The sequence below is a fragment of the Zootoca vivipara genome, chromosome 2, assembly GCF_963506605.1.
Source record: "Zootoca vivipara chromosome 2, rZooViv1.1, whole genome shotgun sequence".
Lineage (NCBI taxonomy): Eukaryota > Metazoa > Chordata > Lepidosauria > Squamata > Lacertidae > Zootoca > Zootoca vivipara.
Window position 1 is genome coordinate 114,911,488 of NC_083277.1, and position 21,072 is coordinate 114,932,559.

General features: G+C 46.2%; 1 protein-coding gene across 1 annotated transcript in view; it reads left to right on the forward strand.

Moving 5' to 3' along the window:
- The window catches only part of ESPL1 (extra spindle pole bodies like 1, separase), a 45,686-nt gene extending 28,341 nt beyond the window's left edge, over positions 1 to 17,345 (forward strand). Inside the window, exons 18-31 of the mRNA XM_035099532.2 lie at positions 753 to 1,879; positions 2,915 to 3,293; positions 4,464 to 4,634; positions 6,175 to 6,388; positions 7,499 to 7,686; positions 8,355 to 8,482; positions 8,561 to 8,683; positions 9,389 to 9,544; positions 10,669 to 10,842; positions 11,285 to 11,389; positions 13,084 to 13,199; positions 13,514 to 13,597; positions 16,042 to 16,200; positions 16,822 to 17,345. Coding sequence (XP_034955423.1) covers positions 753 to 1,879; positions 2,915 to 3,293; positions 4,464 to 4,634; positions 6,175 to 6,388; positions 7,499 to 7,686; positions 8,355 to 8,482; positions 8,561 to 8,683; positions 9,389 to 9,544; positions 10,669 to 10,842; positions 11,285 to 11,389; positions 13,084 to 13,199; positions 13,514 to 13,597; positions 16,042 to 16,200; positions 16,822 to 17,023 — 3,326 coding nt within the window. The 3' untranslated portion in view covers positions 17,024 to 17,345. The remainder of the gene's footprint in view (positions 1 to 752; positions 1,880 to 2,914; positions 3,294 to 4,463; positions 4,635 to 6,174; positions 6,389 to 7,498; positions 7,687 to 8,354; positions 8,483 to 8,560; positions 8,684 to 9,388; positions 9,545 to 10,668; positions 10,843 to 11,284; positions 11,390 to 13,083; positions 13,200 to 13,513; positions 13,598 to 16,041; positions 16,201 to 16,821) is intronic.
- The last annotated feature ends 3,727 nt before the right edge of the window (positions 17,346 to 21,072 follow it).

Genomic DNA, 21,072 nt, shown 5'->3' on the forward strand with positions numbered 1-21,072 from the left:
ATGTGCCCACAAAGTTCAAATGGGCAATTCCACAAACACTTAGCAAACAACAGCAAATCCTCCCTTTACAAAAAAAAGGAATACAAATGGAAAAAAATGGGCAGTTGGGCTGGGTACAACGTAAAGCAAAGCACCAGTCCCACCTGCCCGTCCACCTTCCTTTCCGATGCTAAGAGTGCCTGTCAGCCCCAGATGGCTCCCAGAGCCAAAGAAAGAGGCTTAGGTGGCAAGAAACTAGACCCTCTAAATAAATTTTTAAAACCCTATTTTTTAATGGGGGTGCTATGACACCCATGGGCAGCATATCAGCAGCCCTAGCTTGAGGGTGTAGGATCTTCAAACACACTGATATTGAGACCCGCTGTGCACCTGGGGCTTACTCTGAAAAGGTGCCACGCTTCATCCTTTCAATATTGGGCGCTAGGAATCTGAGCAACTTGGTTGCTTGTGTCCTGCCTGGGGGTAAAGAACCTTTTACACCCCTCAGTCCAAAGATGACTTTCCCTTTGTGGAGGGTTTAGATCAGTGTTTCCCAAACGTGGGTCTCCAGCTGTTTTTGTTCTACATACAACTCCCATCATTCCTAGCTAGCAGGGCCAGTGGGAACTGTAGTCCAAAAACAGTTGAAGATCCAAGTTTGGGAAACACAGGTTTACATGAATTTTGTGTTTAAGCTTTCAAAATAATTTTTGAAGTGTTTTCTGCGGGTGCCAGGGGGAAATACTCAATTAGCTTGTCTCTTCTGCCTCCAGTTTTTGAAACCAAAGAAGAAAAAGGAGGTGTGAAAATCAAGCCCAGAAAAGGCAGGTCTAAAAACAGGACGCCTCAAGGTCCATGTGTGGAGCCCTCTGAGGACGAGCAGCCTTTCTTGAAAGAGGTCTCCCTTGAGTATGTTGACACAGTCTCCCTGCCGAAGAAGACTCTAACCACCTCGCCAGTGCTGAAGCCCAAAGAGAAGAAGCATGCTGGCTTCCTGAATCACCCAGAGGCCTGCCACTGCTTGCTGTGCTCTGACGTGGTCCTCTCTGTCGTCTGTCTTGGCTGGCTGGTCACCTCTGCAGAGGAGGAGCTGGCATCTGGGAACAGGGCAGAAGGCTTGCATCTCCTCGAGACCAGTCTGAAACGGTGTGCCACTGTGGGTCTGCGTCTCTCCAGCATGGTCGCCTGCGTTTCTCAAGGCAAGAAGGAGGCCATTGAGCATCAGTCCCCAGTTCAGATTCTTGATAATCTGGTGGCTCATATCTACGTGACTCTGGCTTGGCAAAGTGTGAACACTGGCAGACCAGAGAAGAAACTTTGGGGAATTCTGGAGACTGGCTTGAGCTTGCTGTCTTCTAAGGAGACTCGGCCTCTTGGCTTCCAATACCAAAGGGCCAGGCTGCTGCTTGCCAAAGCTGTGGGTACGATGTCTATCCTAGCCTCTACTCAATATGACAGTGCAGAAAACCTATTTTCTAGTGCTTGGTCCTGGAAGTCCCCATTGTCTCTACACGGGAACCCAGAAGGCAAGCAAAAGGCAGAAAAGGCGGTCAATTCACTTTGCACGCTGCCCCTGAAAACGCCGAAGCAGCCAAGAGCTGACCAAAAAGCAAAGTCTAAGCGAATCCAAGGAACTAAACCTCTGCCTGTGACCAGACCTAATAATCCATTTGCCCTGGCTGACTCTGATTCAGAGGCTGTTCCGGTTGTCCTTAGACCACCTGTAGAGCACCGTACCCCAGCCCAGAAATCCCTCCCAGCTCCCAGGACGATCCAGCGTTCAGCAGCCAAGCCGCGCCTGAAGGCCCCGTTTGCGGTTTTTGAGGAATCTTCTCCAAAGCTAAACACCAAGCTTCTAAAGGCCCCTAAAGTGTCGAAGAGAACGAAATCTCGAATTAAGGTAACAATTAAAATAATAATAATAATCTATTACACGTCAGCAACCCTAGCATAAAACGAACCTAAAAATTGCCTTGCTTAATCTGGGCCATGGTCTTCATATGGAAGCTTTAATTATGGCTGCTGTGGTTTATTAAAAAGATACCTTCAATATTTACATGGCTAATCTATGGAGTTGGTTTGCAGGCTTCCTGGGGTGGGGGTGGGGGTGGCATCTGGTGGTCTGCTGTGAAAATGGGATGATTGACTAGATCAGCTGCTGTTCTGATCCAGCAGATGTCCTTCTAAAGCAGGGATAAGAAACCTTTGGTCCTCTGGATGCTATTCAACTTCAACTCCCACCAGTCTTGCCACCACCATCACAGGCAAAGATAATGAGGTCAGGACCCATACAGCCCAGCACCTTGCTTTTCTACATTGTCCAATCAGATGCCTGTGAAAAGCCTACAGGCAGGACAATGTCATAATAGCTCTGAGCAGTGGCTCTCTCCCATTGTTGTTTGTTCCCAAGTGACTAGTATTCAGTGGCATGCTGCCTCTGCACCTGGAGATAATAATACAGTGGTGCCTCGCTAGACAAATTTAATTCATTCCACGGGTCTTTTCTTATAGCGAAAAATTCGTCTAGCGAATCCCATAGGAATGCATTGAAATTTTTTTGAAATTTTTTTGCCCATAGGAACGCATTAATTGAATTTCAATGCATTCCTATGGGAAACCGCGATTCGCTAGACGAATTTTTCGTAAAACGCATTCGTCTAGCGAGGCAACCTCCGCTCGAAAAATCCTTTCGTTAAGCGGAAATTTCGTTAAGTAGGGCATTCGTTAAGCGAGGCACCACTGTATCACCATCCTGGCATGAACTTGTCCAACCTCCCCGCCCATCCCGCCGCCACCCCCCCAAAAACCCCATATAATCTAGCAGCTATCACCAAACATTGTGGTAGTGAATTCCGTTACTGTAAGAGTTTTGGGGAAGGAGGTGAAGAGAAAGCAAAACAAACTTGTCTCTTTCTCTCACACCCCCCCCCCCCAGGTCTCTTTCTATGATGACAGTGATATGGAAGATCCTCTGGAAGCCATGCAGGAGTCCCGGTTGCCTGCTGCCAAAGACCCAGTGCCTGCCACCCCCAAGGCAGGGAGGAGGGTGGCCTCTAGCAGGAAGGCATCCCAGATGAGCTGTAGCACTGACTCCTCAGATGGCTGCTCCCGGATGGCAACGCCCCTGCCCAGGAGGCCACGGGGTAAGGGAGTTTCTCGACGAGGAAAGCAGCAGGAGGAAACCAAAGAAGCTCCTTCTGAGGAGATAACTGCCAGCTCTCAGGAGGAAGAAAAGGAGGTTCTGAGGACCATTGAGGAAAGTCCTGAGGCCAGGGTCCTACAGGGTTCCAATGAAGAAGCGCCAGTAGTTGAAGGTGAGGTGTGACTGCTTGGAAAAAGAAAACAGTAGTGGAAGATGGAAGGTGAGAGACCTAGAAATGAGCAAGTTGGCAGGCTTCTTAGGCAAAGTAGCAAGAGGCTTTAAAGGGAAAGAACAAGCCAGAGTAAATAAGAATATTCCATAGGTGTTAGAGCAAGTCTGATTTCTCTTTGTCGTCTTCCTTTCTGCCTCTCATCAAGCTTTGAAGCAGAGCATCCTGTGGGATAACTAGACGCATATAGCTGACATTGTGTTGTTGTTGTTTAGTCATGTCCAACCCCATGGACCAGTCATAGCTGACATTACTTAAGTCTAATTAATGCATGAAGGGGTTAAGACCGTAGATTAACTGTCCTTCCAGGCTTAGCTCATCATGGGAGGGTCTGCCCCCTCCCAGTCTATCTGAGAATCGCAATGTGTGAGGAGGTCAGAGCTGGTTGCTGCAGCTCAGACCGCATGGCTCTTACAAGCCTTTCTTGATCTCTTATACCAATAATTTAGGAACTTTCATCAATGTAACTAAGCCAAGTTTTATTGCCTGTGCAACATTTTCTGACTACCTTATGGAAAAACACATGAATCTGAACTTTGGAGAGTTTCTAAGTAAATAATTTTAAACTTGCCAAATACCATATGTGGTTTTTTTTTACTAGGGAAGAGGGAAAATTAGGAACTCACAAGGGCATATTTTAAGATCTAAAAGCCTTTATTTCCATCATGGGGCGAAGCAAAGGCCTGCTGAAAGACCTTAATCCACTGGTAATCAAATTCAGCAGGTGTAAGCAGCATGTTTTCCAACCTGCCTTCTCAATGACAAGGGTTAGAAAGTTGTTTTTTAAATGTTGAGATTTCTTAGTAATTCATTTCAGGTGTGTAGCTTGCCTTGGTTATTCATGCGCTGCAACTGACATAAAGGTTTACTGTGGCACGAGCTCTCGTGCATTTCAGGTTTCTAAAGCGGGCTTCACTCCCACGAAAACTTACACAGAGTGAATGCCCTAAAATTTGTGGGTCCTTAAGAGGCTTCCTTGTCGGGATTGCTTGGGAAGACTCATTCTGTGCCCAGCAGCGTGCCATGTGAAATTGCACCCAAGCCACATCCCTGATTACAGAGGCTGTTTTGCAGCTGGCATTGACATGTTGGCATTACTTCTTCTCCCTGCAGAACACAGGAGGCGGCCTATCCGTCGGCTGAATGACACAGAAGAGGACCAAGAGGTTCTCCGGCGTGATGCCAGCATTCACTTGCAGGAGGCTTTCCAGGCTACAGAGAAGAGAGGTTCAGAGGACCCTTTCAACTTGCACCCGCTTGCTTCTTCCCTGGATGCACCTGACAGTAAGAAACATGAGCCTCTCCGCTCTGCTCCTCAGCTCCCTTCTTAAAGCCACGATTCCCACTTTATGAGGCAGCCTAATGTCCCAGGGCAGGTTACAGCATTAAAACACAGTACATATTAAAAACAGCTTAGAGCAACTTTCAACCACAAAAATAAGGTGGGTTCTAAAAACATGCACAAAAATACCTTAGATGTTCCTTACTCTGCTAGCTTTGAGGAAGGAAGGTACTGAATGTGTTTTCTCCCTCTCACAAAAAAATTACTGAGCCTTTCAGGCTTCAGAAGTTCCCAAGGTTTAAGCCTACCTTTGCAGTGCTGAGGACTAGAAACTTGGGTCTTTCAGCTAAATGGAAGCCAAAGTTTCTGACTCTTGAATTCATCACTCAATGACAAATGCCACAGCCTCACTGGGCTTTTGTGTAGTTCGCACAACTCTGGGTGGTAGGCTTCTTCTTCTTTGGTTCACATCATAAGCAGTGTCCTAGTGCCAGGGGTTTAAAGCATTTTGCATATGTTGCTGCAGTAATCTTTAAAATAGCTGTGCAAGGGCTGGTCAATATAATTTATTCCCATTCTGCAAATGTGGAGATTGAGGGGGGGGGCATGCTTCAAATGACCCAATCAGCTCACGGTGACATCATGTCCCTGCTTTTCCCAAGTCTAAAAACCTGGCCTTCAAGATATAATCTAATACAGGCATCCCCAAACTTCGGCCCTCCAGATGCTCTGGCCTACAACTCCCATGATCCCTAGCTAACAGGACCAGTGGTCGGGGAAGATGGGAATTGTAGTCCAAAACATCGGGAGGGCCGAAGTTTGGGGATGCCTGATCTAATAGATGCTTACTAGAGAATAAGTTTATTCCGAGCCACTGTGGTCTCCTGGTGACAGGACCAGGACCAGGGTTCAAATTCCCACTTGGCCATGAAGCTCACTGAGTGACCTTGGGCAACCATATACACCAGCTGTGGGAAACTGGAACAGGCCAGAGACTGGATCCAAAACTGGCCTGCCCTCTGTGGACCATTTTTGACAGGTGTGGTGGGACCACCCACTTGTCAATCACCTGGTGTCATATGAGCAATAAGATTGGAAATGAACCTCTACTTGCTTTCCAAAAGACTGCAGCAGAGGCGTATCTCTAATCTTAGTGCTGTGAGAAAAGAGCACAAAGATCGGAGATAAGAGAACCCCTACCTCCAGCCTTAGCGTTTAGATCACGGATAACAGATCTCTGTGCCTAATGCCATAGGGCGTCAGGCGACTTTACAAGTAAATGTGATTTGCTCAAAGTGGTCTGGCGCAGACCAAATCCAGGGGCCTGACAGGTCTAATTAAGATTCATTGCTTCTGATACGAATGATGCTGAGCCAGGGGGAAGAGTGGAATACAAATTTAACAAACTTAAGTTTTATAAATTTGCAACAGTTCTTAAAATTTGTTATTTTGGAATCACACTGTTCAGTTCACAGAATAAACATAAATGTTCAGTTTTTCATTTAATTCAGGTTTTTTTCTCTCTCTCCCAAACTATTGTAGACTCCTTGTCCATGGACTCTGTCTATGACTCCCTGCAAGCTGCCTTCTACGCAATTGGACATTACCCTCCGGGTTCCCTCTACAGCCATCTCTGCCGGCTCATGGCACTGTGCACCGGGAGCCGAGACCCCATTGTTACTGCCTACCTGGTTTCTGAGTCAGTCTCTGTAACTTTTCGTCATCAGATACTGACCGTCATTTACAAGAAGCTCCAGTAAGAGCTCATTTTTTGGGGTGGGGAAGGGGAAGTGGTGTATACTGTATGTAAGTGTGGAAAACATAGCCTCATGTAGGTTTACTTGAAGTGTGTGAGAGGGTAAAAAATTATCCACTCTCAGTGAACCTGAGCAAGCCTCATGACTGCAGGGAGGTAAGCAGGAACCTGTGCAGTTACTTAGCTGCCAGCCTCTTCCAGGTGCTGTTTTTACATGAATGAAAGATGAGTCAGCTCTGATGCAGCAGAATTGTCTCTCCCTGAGGAGCTTATCTAAAGCAGGCAAAGTCAGAGACAAGAATCATGCAGAGATGCAGTGTGCAGCCTCCTAGCTGGGTGGGTACTCAAAGCTCCCACCCAGTTGTCTTAAAGCAGGGGTCCCCAGACTACGGCCCGGGGCCCAGATGCGGCCCAATTGGCCTCCCAATCCGTCCCGCGCCGCCCGCTGCCGCCGCCCGCTCTTGTGGCGCGCTGCACGGCAGCGCACTTCCAGATCTGGAAAAAATCGCCGAAAATCGTTTCTGCGCATGCGTATGGGCCTCTCCCGACCCAGAAGAGGTCATTTCCGGTGCACTTCCGGGTCGGGGGAGGCCCATACGCATGCACACAAACAATTTTCGGCGATTTTTCCGGCCTGGAAGCGCGCCACCGCGCCAGTAAATGGGTGTGCGCATGCGCACTGGCGTGCACTCCCCCACCCTCCGGCCCACTGCGTGCGCACTCTCCGGCCCGCCGCGCGATCGGCGCAGTGGGCACCGGCCCGAAGGCGGGTAAGTCTGGGGACCCCTGTCTTAAAGATTGGGGTCTGTATCAGTTCTATACAAGGGAGTGAATCTGAACGCATTTCCCCAGAACATCCCTATTCCAAATGCCTTTTCCAACCATTATAAGTTTTTTCAAACGTATTTAAAATCCATGCTGGTAGAAAGCAAAATATGCTTGGATGTCAACGTGAATCGTTAGGTGGGCTTTTGTTTATGCTGCTGCCAGAATGTTGGTGTGTGTGAAGTGTCTTGTTAGCATCTGAAATGAAATTACTTCTTGCTTTCTGTTGCACATCCTTTGAAAGCTGATGTCTTAATGACCCCTGGCCTCTTGTTTGATTCTTAGCAAAATGAAAAAGGTATCCGTGGCCAGCGCCTTAAAGCAGTTGGAAGCACTTAGCCTGCAAGAAGGAAAAACTGGTTGTCAGTTCCAGCACCTCTCTGAATTACAGAACCTCTTTGAATTCAGCTGCCCCAGCCCAACAAAGTTGGAGACGGAGAACTTCAGAGAACAGCTGCAACAAATCCCTTCTGGTATATGACATGACTTCAATGTGGGAGAGCAGGCGGTACTTGCTCCCAATTCAAAAGGATGGTGGTACCTGTGTTTCTATAGCAGAAAAGGTTGAGAGTCTTATTGCTGCAGCAGAACCCTTTAATGAGCTGGCATTTTTTGCAATACCATGGTCTAGAATTAAAAACAAAACATCGTGGACTCCAGATAGGAATTGGAACATTGACGATTTAACAAATTAAAAGAGCTGTAGAGCTGTACTTAAATTTACCTGGATTTCTGTAGTTCATGCTGTGTCATGCCGGGCATGTTGCATTAGTTAATGAGTGGGATTTGGGTGACAGGAACTGCTTTCACTTACTTGGGTATGGAGAAGGGAGTGTATAGTTAAGTTGCCCAGAATTGTTTCCTTGGCCATCTCTGCATCCTGAACTGCCAACAGAGACCCCCTCATTTATACTTATTTCTCAAAACGAGGACTAGAAATGTGTCTAGTTTTAAAGGGTGTTGCGTAGGAAGAGGAGGTGCTGTGTCTTAAGAGAAACAGGAGTTTCTGTGCTCGCCATTTGGGACTTGATGGCACAATTGTGCCTCCTGTTACGTTCTAGCAAATAGAAGTGTTGCTTTAACCACCCTATGTGCAGCTCTTCTTTTTAAAAATTGGGGGGCATTGCTGTCTCTACCACAGGGGTAACCGTGTGTATATTAACCCTGGTGAGCATCCAGCCAGAAACTATTGGGGACGTCCTCTTGCTGACACGACTGGAGAAAGATGCCCCCCCAGTCACCATCCAGATACAGACCAGGCACGCCAAGGTAAGGAAGTAAAATTTGCATTGGCAGCTTCCTGGTTGGAGGGGCCGCCTTTTCCCATCATGCCCCTTTGTTTCTCAGGTACCCGTAAGTGCAGCCCTTGGTGAACTTGATGCCATCCTACAGAAACAGAAAGAGATATCCAACCTCACGGACAGGAAGGACTGGTGGAATGGCAGGGTTGTCCTGGACAAGAGGATGAAGGTGAGGTCTCTGTGGTCTTTGGCATTGCCCCAAATCTGCTGAGCCCTTTGACTTCCAGCAGCAGAGAAGAGGTGGCTAAAGTCTAGCAAAAAAGGATAAGAGGGGTTGTGCTACTTACATGTCTGGCACCTGTGACTGTAGGCAAAAGAATGGGACCTGGTGTGGGGGGGGTCCCACAAGTGCTGCCACCACTACCAACTAAAAGTGGGGGGCACAAGGCAGAATTGGGATGGGGAAGCATCTTCTGTTCCCAAACCTCATTCCTCTCATTGTTTCCACAGCCACTCTGGGCGGCTCCCAACAGAATATTAAAAACACGATAAAAGATCAAACATTAAAAACTTCCCTAAACAGGGCTGCCTTCAGATGTCTTCTAAAAGTCAGATAGTTGTTTATTTCCTTGACATCTGATGGGAGGGCGCCACCACCGAGAAGGCCCTCTGCCTGGTTCCCTGTAACCTCACTTCTCGCAGTGCGGGAACCTCCAGAAGGCCCTCGGAGCTGGATCTCAGTGTCCGGGTTGAACAATGGGGCTGGAGATGCTCCTTCAGGTATACTGGGCCGAGGCTGTTTGGGGCTTTAAAGGTCAGCACCAACACTTTGAATTGTGCTCGGAAACGTACTGGGAGCCAATTCTCCTTGTCCTCCATTGGCTTGCAACTGAGTGACTGGTTCTGCGGGACTCATGGTTTCTTCACTCCACAGGATTTGACCGAGTCCCTGGAGACGCATGTCCTGAGCTGCTGGAAGGGTGCCCTACTGCCAGCCTTTGAGGACCAAAACTTAGCAGAAGAAGCCTCCCGCCTCCAGGCACGCCTCTCAGAGTGCGGCTGTGAGGAAGTAGATCTAGCACTGCTTAAGGTGAGGAGCTCAGGAGTCTTTTAGCAGTCAGAAATAAGAACTGGTGAGCTCGATTGCAGCCAAAGGTCCAGCTTGCAAGCCAGACGCTTCCCAGAAGAAAGCATGGAGGTGATGACTTTGCCCCCAGCTTCTGGTGTGAGGTACACTGTTGCAGACCATGGAGGTTCTGTTTAGCTGTTGATATACCCATGCTCCCATGATTATTTCTAATCCCCTTGTTTTCAACGCTAGTGGCTGTAGCCTCTCTTCCTGTTGCAGTGAATTCTGCAAGTTACACATTGCGTGAAATACTTCGGTTTTTTTATTGGTTTGTTTTTTTAAATGGGTCCTTCCGATTCTGCTGCAAACATCGGGCCTGATTCGCCCAACAAGTCCTGATAGCGGAAGCCCCATGCAAGGACTTGCTTGTACAACTGGGCTGTCCCATCTCTCCTCCTCCACAAAAGTGGCTCTGGGGTGTTGGAAGAACCCCCAGAACAGTGCATAGCCGGGAAGAGAAGGGGAATTTTTGTATCTGGAAAGCAGAAATGCTTGCGCTGATGGCTATTGAATTCCTTCCAATAGCTTTGCATGGTGACCTCTTATTCTAATATTAAGAGAATTCTCCTATAACCAATCTCTGTCTCTCAGCATGTACAGTATGTATGTATGTATGTATGTATGTATGTATGCATGCATGCATGCATGCATGTATGTATTTTTTATTTTATTGATTTAACCCCACCCATCTGGCTGGCTTATGCCATGCACCCCTCCCTGAAAACTAAACAAAAAAAGCCCAGGTGCATTTAATATTTACTCATGTGGCACATTAGCCACTATATCTTTCCCCTACCATTTGAAATAACAATAAATTATTTCTTAATAAATAGCTATTTCTTAATGTTTGTGTTTACGATGCTGTTTTATAGCTTACATGTATGTTTCAGCATATCGCTTTTGGAGATATAAAACCCTCTTGTTTGTAATCTCTCTTTAAATATTAAGTAATTTAAAAGTGCTTGTAAGTAAGCAAATAATGAGTTAAGAATTGCACAAATGGTTGTGGTGACAGATAGCACTTCACCAGGGTTGTGGGTGTACAAAATGGCCTTGCATCTTAACTTTCGCTCTTCCTCCACCAGGCCATGCTGATTGGCTCGCATCTCTTGACCCCACAACATGTACAGTGCTTGGCACAGGGACTCAGCCCAGCTCAGCCCGAGAGAGCCCAGAACTGTCTGCAGGAGGCAGTGGACAAACTGGGATCCCGTACTGGTCAGGCGTCGAGTGGCCACTTGGTCCTTGTGCTGGATAAAGTAAGTGAAAGCCATTTCCCCATTAGTTACATGACAGGTGAGCAGATAGCCTTCAATTTTGCACAGTCCCTGGTCCTTGGGTACATTTCCTGGGAGAAGCAGAAGCACAACATCTCTAGTTATTGGGAATTGGAGTCTGTTTGGTGCGGTCGCACCTTCTGTGCTACCCAACATCACTCCCCAAATGCTCGTTCAATAGCAACATTTGAGGGTTCAGCGCATTGCTTTCCTTTTCCTGGCGGACCAGGTCAGAATCAGCCTGCCAGATGTTGGAGGGCTGGTGATAAAGACATCCTTGGCTTCCCTTAATGGGCTGGAATTATGTCCCCCAACCTCTGGCACACAGACTGAAGTTACTCCATTGAAGGAGCCCAGCAGTGCCCTCTTGTATGGAGGGGAGAGCAAGGCTTAATTTCTGATCATTTCTTCCCCCCCCCCCCAGCACCTGCAAAAGCTTCCCTGGGAAAACATGCCATGCTTGAAAAACCATTCCGTGACCCGGTTACCATCTCTGCGGTTCCTGCTCAGCTACTCTCTTACAAAAAAGGTATAAAGAACCCCCCTGCCCTGCTAGAAGGCACAAAGGCATGATCCAGACATAGTTTTTATCCTACGCCTTTTTAAAGATGGATTCAATAGCTATGACAACATTAGTTTTGTTAAGTTTTTGCATGCACGAGGTTCCATGTCTCCCTTCTTGGTGAATCGCGAAAAGGATATTTAGTAACGGCCAGCAAATACCTTTATTTAAAAGACTTGTGAAACAGGGTAAGTAGAAAGTGACATAAAAAATTCCTTCAGTAGCACCTTAAAGACCAACTAAGTTTTTATTTTGGTATGAGCTTTCGTGTGCATGCACACTTCTTCAGATACACTGGAAACAGAAGAGCCAGACCCTTATGTATATACAGAGGGTGGTGGGTGTGGGTGTGAAAGGGTGATGGGCTGATAGGAGTGGTAAACCTGTTGATGGCTGTTAACGACTGCTGATGACTGCAATTGGTCCTGCGGGGGAAAAGCAAGGGCTGAGGCGCTAAAGAAAGCTTGATCATGCATAATGAGATAACAGTGCCAACAGTGCCCTTCAGCTCTCAATATTGGACAAACAGGCCAAACCCTATGCCAAAGGATAAATGGACATAAATCTGATATCAGGAACCACAAGACAGAGAAACCAGTAGGAGAACACTTCAATCTCCCAGGACATTCTATACAAGATCTCAAAGCAGCTGTTTTATTACAGAAAAATTTCAGAAACAGACTGGAAAGAGAAGTTTCTGAATTGGAACTCATTACCAAGCTTAAAACCATGGAGCCACCTGGGATGAACAAAGACATAGGATTCTTATCTCATTATACATCATCAAGCTTTCTTTAGCACCTCAGCCCTTGCTTTTCCCCACGCAGGACCAATTGCAGTCATCAGCAGTCGTTAACAGCCATCAACAGGTTTACCACTCCTATCAGCCCATCACCCATTCCCACCCACACCCACCACCCTCTGTATATACATAAGGGTCTGGCTCTTCTGTTTCCAGTGTATCTGAAGAAGTGTGCATGCACACGAAAGCTCATACCAAAATAAAAACTTAGTTGGTCTTTAAGGTGCTACTGAAGGAATTTTTTTATTTTGCTTCGACTCAGACCAACACGGCTACCTACCTGTAACTAGAAAGTGACATTTAGCTGCTTTTGCTTTCTCTGTGAAATGAAGCTTGGCTCAATTTACCCAAGTGCCCTACAAAGGGATCCTAGCTGTCTGTCTCTGGGGCACTGCGTGTGGTTTTAATTTTCATAGGTTGCAAGCTTTGGAGGAAGTGAGGAGAGACGCGTGCTGGTGGATAAACTGAGGTTCGATCCAGGATCCCTTGGCCCCTTTCCCCAGATTCTGAATGATACATTGAGCTGACTAGATTCAAGCAAGGCTGCGTGCTCGTGTTTTTTCAGCACCTTTTGGAAGCTTAGTTCCGTGTTTTGTGCTTGCGGATTTAACGGGGTGACTTCAGGTTGTTGCTAGTCATGGGAAGGAGCAATGAGCCTGGTATTGCCCACGAGAAACCACTTCTTACACTTTCACTCTTCTTCTTACCCCCCCCCCCTTTCTGGCTCTGGAGATGACACACTAATTGCACCAAGGCTACATCTAGCAAAAACATTTGCAGGCTGAAATCTCTTCCCTGTACCAAAACCTCTGCCTTTATTCCATCTAATAAAGCTGTTTTTCCGATCTGCTTTTAACAGTATCAGGAAGAGACTATCCTAAACCGCGGTGTCAACAGCAGCAACGCCTTTTATGTCTTGAATCCACACACAAACCTCCCTGGGACGGAGAGAATGTTCAAAGACTGGTTTCAGAGGTAATTAATTATCTGCATGTGTGCACAAGTAACACAGAGGTCTTTTGGAAGCCGGATTTCCCCGCACAGGTTACCAGCAGGCTGATTTTGGGGTCCACCGGAATTTACAAAGTCTGCTTGACCAGGGATGGGGAATCTGTAGCCATCCAGATTTTGTTGGGCTCCAAATCCCATCAGCTCAACACAGCATAATGGCTAGGTATTGTGAGAACTGTATTCCAATCTGCTTCCCTTCCCCTGGTGCTAGAAAAAGTGCCCTTCGTACTAACCTGTCTAATGTCGTCGTCTCCCCCCCCCCCCAATTTGCTTGGTAGTGAGCCTGGATGGACAGGAGTGGTAGGAGAGAATCCCAGTGCAGACCAAGTGCCATCGGCTCTTGAAGAACGCGATCTCTATATGTGAGTACATACATCATGTAGTGCTGCCTAAGTCAGTGATGGAGAAGGCTGGTCCCTTGATTTAATTGGGGGAAAGGAAAGCATGCTGCTTGGGGGCAACCGACAAATTTAACTCATAACTTTTGAGGTAGGACCAACGCATTTATGTCTGTATTGACATGATGCCTGGGCAGTATTCTTCTCTGTTTTGCTCTTTGCTTTGACGCCTGTTTTGCTCTTTGCTCTTCTTGTGCAAGATCAAATCGCAGAGTTGGAAGGGACCCCAAGGGTAATCAAGTCCCTCTCACTGCAGGAATCTCAGTTAAAGCATTCATGAGAGATTGCCAGGTTCTTCTAGGCAGGTTTGCCTAGTAGGGCCCTGAAAAACATGAGCTAAGGCATCTCAAGAGAAGCAAAAAAAAGGGAAAGAGAATATTGAATAGACATATAGTGATAGGGAACTGGGTATGTTTAGCCTGGAGAAGAGAAGGTTAAGGGGTGATATGATAGCCATGTTCAAATATATAAAAGGATGTCATATAGAGGAGGGAGAAAGGTTGTTTTCTGCTGCTCCAGAGAAGCGGACACGGAGCAATGGATTCAAACTACAAGAAGGAAGATTCCACCTAAACATTAGAAAGAACTTCCTGACAGTAAGAGCTGTTCGACAGTGGAATTTGCTACCAAGGAGTGTGGTGGAGTCTCCTCCTTTGGAGGTCTTTAAGCAGAGGCTTGACAGGCATTTGTCAAGGATGCTTTGATGGTGTTTCCTGCTTGGCAGGGGGTTGGACTGGATGGCCCTTGTGGTCTCTTCCAACTCTACGATTCTTTGATTCTATGATAGAACCAAGTTATTTTTTGAATGTATTTAACACTGTTGTCTGGACCTTTCACTACTGAACATGAGTACATAATAACCCAGGAACGGTGTGTGTGAAAACTAGACTTTACAAACCAGGGACAGATGAACTCTTCTTAATCATCCCTAGCTACTTATAACTACCATCAGGCAATTTAATGACCCTTTAATATGTCTCCCTTGGTTTAAAGGAGGCTCCACTCTTGAAATCATTGCATGCTTATTTTCCTATGAACCTACATTAAATAGCCAGTGTGTTGAAATCAAAATAAGGCACAGCACCTGTCTTTCAGGCTTGCAATTTAAGACTCATTAAGGAAGAGGAGCAGGGAGGGGGGTAAATAGAGGGAGTTCAGTCTGACATTGATAAAATGAAGAGATGTTCTTCCTCTCAACCTCTGGGCTCCAACTCCCACCAGGCCCAGCCAGCAGGAGCAGAGACTGACCTCCTAGTTGCCCCCGTTCCTCTAGCCCACTACAGGCCAGAATGCCCACCCAAACTTCCTCCCTCTTTCAGCCACAGGGCAACATTTGTGTGCTGGAGGTCCAAAGCAATCTCCGTATAGTTACTGGTGCATGTCATCTAGCTAGTGTCTGGAACCAGGTTCCTATGTTCCTTGTCTGCCCACCCACTCTTTCTGCAGTGGTCATCATTAGAGAAGGTGGGGTACAATCTCCCAGCAACCCTTGTTCCCCTAGAGATGCAGGGATGTCTGTTCAAGTTGCTCATGAGGGCCCAGCGTTAGTGCCAGACACGAAGCCCCCTCAGGAATGTACAGTGGTACCTCGCAGGACAAATGCCCTGCAAGACGAATTTTTCGCAAGACGAATGCGTCTTGCGATCTGATGGTGACTCGCAAGACGAATTCGTTTTGCGAAAAAATCATCTTGTGAATTGCGGTTTCCCATAGGAATGCACTGAAATTTAATGCGTTCCTATGGGCAAAAAGGGACCCTGGTGGCGCTATGGGTTAAACCACTGAGCCTAGGGCTTGCTGATCAGAAGGTCGGCGGTTTGAATCCCTGTGACGGGGTGAGCTCCCGTTGCTTGGTCCCAGCTCCTGCCAACCTAGCAGTTCGAAAGCACGTCAAAATGCAAGTAGATAAATAGGAACCGCTACAGCGGGAAGGTAAACGGCGTTTCCATGTGCTGCTCTGGTTTGCCAGAAGCGGCTTTGTCATGCTGGCCACATGACCTGGAAGCTATACCCCGGCTCCCTCGGCCAATAATGCGAGATGAGCGCGCAACCCCAGAGTCGGTCACGACTGCACCTAATGGTCAGGGGTCCCTTTACCTTTACCTTTTATGGGCAAAAAAAGAAATTTCAATGCATTCCTATGGGAAACCGTGATTCGCTAGACGAATTTTTCACAAAACGAATTGACTCGCGGAACGAATTAAATTCGTCTTACGAGGCACCACTGTAAACAGGTTGGTGCTTTACACGATCCCTTGTCTGCATTCACTGAGGCCGCATGGGTTGCCACTTAAGCCTGCTTTTTCTATGGCAGGCAGCTGAGGCTGTGGAAGAGGGGAGAGTTATGCTTCTGATCCAAGTGGGCTTGTGTTTCATTTTACTTTCTTGTGGTTCTTTCCTTCCTGTAGCTACGCTGGGCATGGTGCTGGCGCCCGTTTTGTGGACACCATTCTGAAAGTGGACTGCAGGGCCGTGGCTCTTCTTTTCGGCTGCAGCAGTGCTGTCCTAGCAGTGCAGGGCAACCTGGAGGGAAGTGGTGCTGTCCTCCGGTTCCTCATGGCAGGATGGTAAGTTACCGCAGCCTTTGCTGGCCCTGCCTCTCTTTAACAAATGAGTCAGCAATCCTTGCATCTTGGGGGAGGGTCTCCACCCACCTGTCAGATTCTGCCCAGGAGGCAGATCTTGATAAGCATCTGGCCCATGAAGCCCAAATGGTTCCATTCTTCTGGTCCTAGACCAGTGGTAGAGGGGGAACCTGAGGTCATCCAGATGTTGCTGGACTGCAGCTGTCAACATTCCTGAAAATAAGCCATTCTGACTTGGGCTGATGGAAGCTGTAGCTGAGCAATATTTGAATGGCCACAGGTTCCCCAGCTCTTCCCCAGAACCTTGTACTCCCCATCCCCAGAAGAAAATGTTTTTTTCTCAGCCTAACTGTTGGGGAGATAGAAAGGAATAGAGGAAAGAGAAAATGGGTTGCTGACTGCTAGCTTTGACCCTGAAAGAAATTTTGCCTGGGGCAATGAAGCCCATGGCATAATTTCCCCTAGTCATTATCCAGTGCTTTCTGGGGAAGCTAGAAGTTTCATGCTTTGTTTGGACACCTATTATATACACAGGATTTAGATTTTTTTAAAAAAATGACCTGTACATGTGATCTCTCTCTCTCCTTCTCCCTCAATCCCTAGTCCTCTAGTGCTGGGTAACCTCTGGGATGTGACTGACCGAGACATCGATCGCTACATGGAAGCACTTCTGAAGAACTGGCTCAAGGCAGGTTCAGGAGCTCCATTCCTCCAATATGTCATACAGTCCCGCCATGCCCCCAGACTCAAATATATGATTGGTGCTGCCCCAATAGCCTATGGCTTACCAGTATCTCTGCAGTAGAAAACAGGGCAAAAGCATAATATCTAGTTTCTGGTGGGAGGGATTTGAAAGGCCTCAAATTATTGTTTTGTCGTAAATGCTGAACTGCCTTAAATGGAAACTGCTGCTGGGGAGAAGGATAAAATATCTGGCCTTATGCAAGCTGGGTTGGTCGCCAACTACCTTCAATGGAAAGTCTGCACTGCCTTTACACGGGATGTTCCTAGTTAAGCTGCTGCTCTTTGCAATATGTAGCGTTTGCACAGTGTACAGTTTGCATTTCCAGTGATTAATTATTTTAAAATGAATTTGTATTTTAATGTTTCAAAGCCTGAATAAAAGTTATAACAAATAAAGCATGTGTAGGCTTGGCAGAGGGGGGAGAAAAAACGGTTAAGCTTGGAACAGGTGCCAGAAATCTAGTGCTGGCTGGTCATTCCTGGAAGTCTTCCTAAAACCAAACATGGATTTACCATTCTAGCATTTGACCATGCTGGTTTAATATTCTGTTCTGGTGTGACCCAAGAGCTACTGCATGCCTATCTTCTCTTGTGGGTTTATAATACCCCCATATCATCTTCTCCTTTCCCCTCACCATGATGAGCAGAACAGGAGAATTACACTGAACAGTTTAAAACAAAAACAGCAAAAACAACAAAAAATGAAGAATGTTGCACAATATGCACAGGTTCCCACATTAAGTTATAATTTGGGTTATTTTGGTGCAGAACCTTTTAAACAATACTAGCCTTAAAAGAGGATTCTGTTAAGGTGCTACACTCAATATGCCAGCAAGTTTGGAAAACTTAGCGGTGGCCAGAGGATTGGAGAAGATCAGTCTACATCCCAATCCCAAAGAAGGGCAGTGCCAAAGAATGCTCCAACTACCACACAACTGCACTCATTTCACACGCTAGCAAGGTTATGCTTAAAATTCTACAAGGCAGGCTTAAGCAGTATGTGGACCGAGAACTCCCAGAAGTGCAAGCTGGATTTCGAAGGGGCAGAGGAACCAGAGACCAAATTGCAAATATGTGCTGGGTTATGAAGAAAGCTAGAGAGTTCCAGAAAAATATCTACTTCTGCTTCATTGACTACGCAAAAGCATTTGACTGTGTCGACCACAGAAAACTATGGCAAGTTCTTAAAGAAATTGGAGTGCCTGATCACCTCATCTGTCTCCTGAGAAATTTCTATGTGGGACAAGAAGCTACAGGTAGAACTAGATATGGAATAAATGATTGGTTCACAATTGGGAAAGGGGTACGACAAGGCTGTATATTGTCTCCCTTCTTATTTAACTTATATGCAGAATTCATCATGCGAAAGGCTGGACTCGATTAATCCCAAACCGGAATTAAGATTGCTGGAAGAAATAACCTCAGATATGCAGATGACACAACCTTGATGGCAGAAAGTGAGGAGGAATTAAAGACACTTTTAATGAGGGTGAAAGAGGAGAGCGCAAAATATGGTCTGAAGCTCAACATCAAAAAAACTAAGATCATGGCCACTGGTCCCATCACCTCCTGGCAAATAGAAGGGGAAGAAATGGAGGCAGTGAGAAATTTTACTTTCTTGGGTTCCATAATCACTGCAGATGGTAACAGCAGTCACGAAATTAAAAGACGCCTGCTTCTTGGGTGAAAAGCAATGACAAACCTAGACAGCATCTTAAAAAGCAGAGACATCACCTTGCCGACAAAGGTCCATATAGTTAAAGCTATGGTTTTCCCAGTAGTGATGTATGGAAGGGAGAGCTGGACCATAAAGAAGGCTGATTGCTGAAGAATTGATGCTTTTGAATTATGGTGCTGGAGGAGACCCTTGAGCAGCCATCCCCAAACTGCGGCCCTCCAGATGTTTTGGCCTACAACTCCCATGATCCCTAGCTAACGACCAGTGATCGGGGAAGATGGGAATTGTAGTCCAAAACATCTGGAGGGGCGAAGTTTGGGGATGCCTGCTCTTGAGAGTCTCATGGACTGCGAGAAGATCAAACCTATCCATTCTGAAGGAAATCAGCCCTGAGTGCTCACCAGAAGGACACATCCTGAAGCTAAGGCTCCAATACTTTGGCCACCTCATGAGAAGACTCCCTGGAAAGGACCCTGATGTTGGGAAAGAAGGAGGGCACAAGGAGAAGGGGATTACAGAGGACGAGATGGTTGGACAGTGTTCTCGAAGCTACCAACATGAGTCTGACCAAACTGCGGGAGGCAGTGGAAGACAGGAGCGCCTGGCTTGCTCTGGTCCATGGGGTCACAAAGAGTTGTAAACAACTAAACAACAAGCCTTTCACGTGGAAGTGTCTATACAGCTCTGTGCTCCTAATTCTGTACACAAAACTGTGCCTAAGAATATTAGCCTTAGGCATAGTTTTGTCTACAGAATTAGGAGCACAGAGCTGTATAGACACTTTCTGGATTTATTGTAGGTGTGCCCCAGACCACCAGAGAAACCAAACTTGCTTCATTTCAAAAGCTCTAGAATAAATGTATTTTTCTCAGCAGATAGCTAGGCACTCCCAGAATTTGCTTTAAAAATGTAAAATTGAGCACCCTTGATAGTCCCCAGGTTTTGCACTAGGATATTCAATAATTTTGTACTATGTAACCTTCTGTTACATATGATTTAGTAGTTACCTGCACACAGACATGGAGCAAGGAAACATAAATCCCCCCCCCCATCATCACCATTAGGAATGCAACTTGTATCTCAGAGAGATGTGTGATATTTTTACTATAGCCACAACATGTGTGGGATGTTTGGAAAGAATGTTGGATGTCTGGAAGAATAATGAAGGTGATCCTTTTCTCTCATTTATCAGTGTTCTAGTAATCAAATGTCTTGTGTTCGATTTTGATATGAATTTAAATGCTACTTTCCTTGATGAGGGTTACTAGTTACAGGGTGAAGAACAGTTCTGGAGCTCAGCACCAGAACCAACCTTGAATGTCAGAGGCACGCAAAGTGTGTGTGTTAAAACCCTGATGCCGTCCATATCAGGGCATCCATTCTCTATGATCCCTGGTCACACTGGCTGGGGTCAATGGGAGTTATAATACAAAAGCATCTGGAGGACACCAGCTTGGGAAAGGCTGTTGTATTGTGGCTTGTACTGCTTACCTTAACCTTTAAATGACAGGTTATATTACAAACAATTATATTACAAAGCATCTCAAAGCTGAGCTTCAGTCAACACCACAGCTCCCCTCTGTTTACATTAGAAAAAACAGAAATGGACATACTAAAGTATTAACTTCTCTAGGATGTCAGTACATGAAAAGTCCTTTTATTTCCATGCCCCTGTTCATATTTGTATTGCTTGGTTTTAATTTTTTCCCTTTGGCAGTTCCTGGAGGGTTGGCATAGATAAATTGAGATTTGGCACCCTAAAACTATGTTCTTACAAATAGGCTTCATTGAACACAACTAAAAACCTTTTACAGTTAAGATTATGGAAACAACTCCACCTCATCCAGCAACGAGTTGCCCAAGGGCCTCCTGATTTCATTATTCAGATTCTGGGTCATAAATAATGGAATTTCTCCATGAGTTAAGAGAAAATATACAGGCACTGATATAAAAATCAGAAGCAGGCATCCCTAGAAGCTCCCTGTGGTGACAATGCTTTGAAACATGCATGCCTGCTCTGTCCCAAAAGAAACTAGAGCTCAAGATGACTTTATTAAAAAGGCATTTTTGAAATGCCTCATGGCATGGCAAGGAAAAATTCAACATAGAAATGTTTCAAGTGTGTCTTACAGGTTCCATTTTTGCCAGTGTTTTGAAAGCAGTGTGTCCTGTAGAAAACAAAATGCATAATGGTTTTTAAAAATGCATGGGTGCTGTTAATTTGCCATTAAAGTTTGGATCACAAATTAAACAAGCATAGTCTCACCGCCCCATCATGAAGAAACAGCGCTGTGTCATTTCTGCCTGTTATGCAGCATTTTTTAGAGTGTCAACTCATCTCCCTTTTATCTGCAAAGTCACAAGCTTCCACCCCTCGACACTTCCCCGCCCCAGTCTGCCCTTCGACTGGTTTTAACAAAAATTAAGAAACA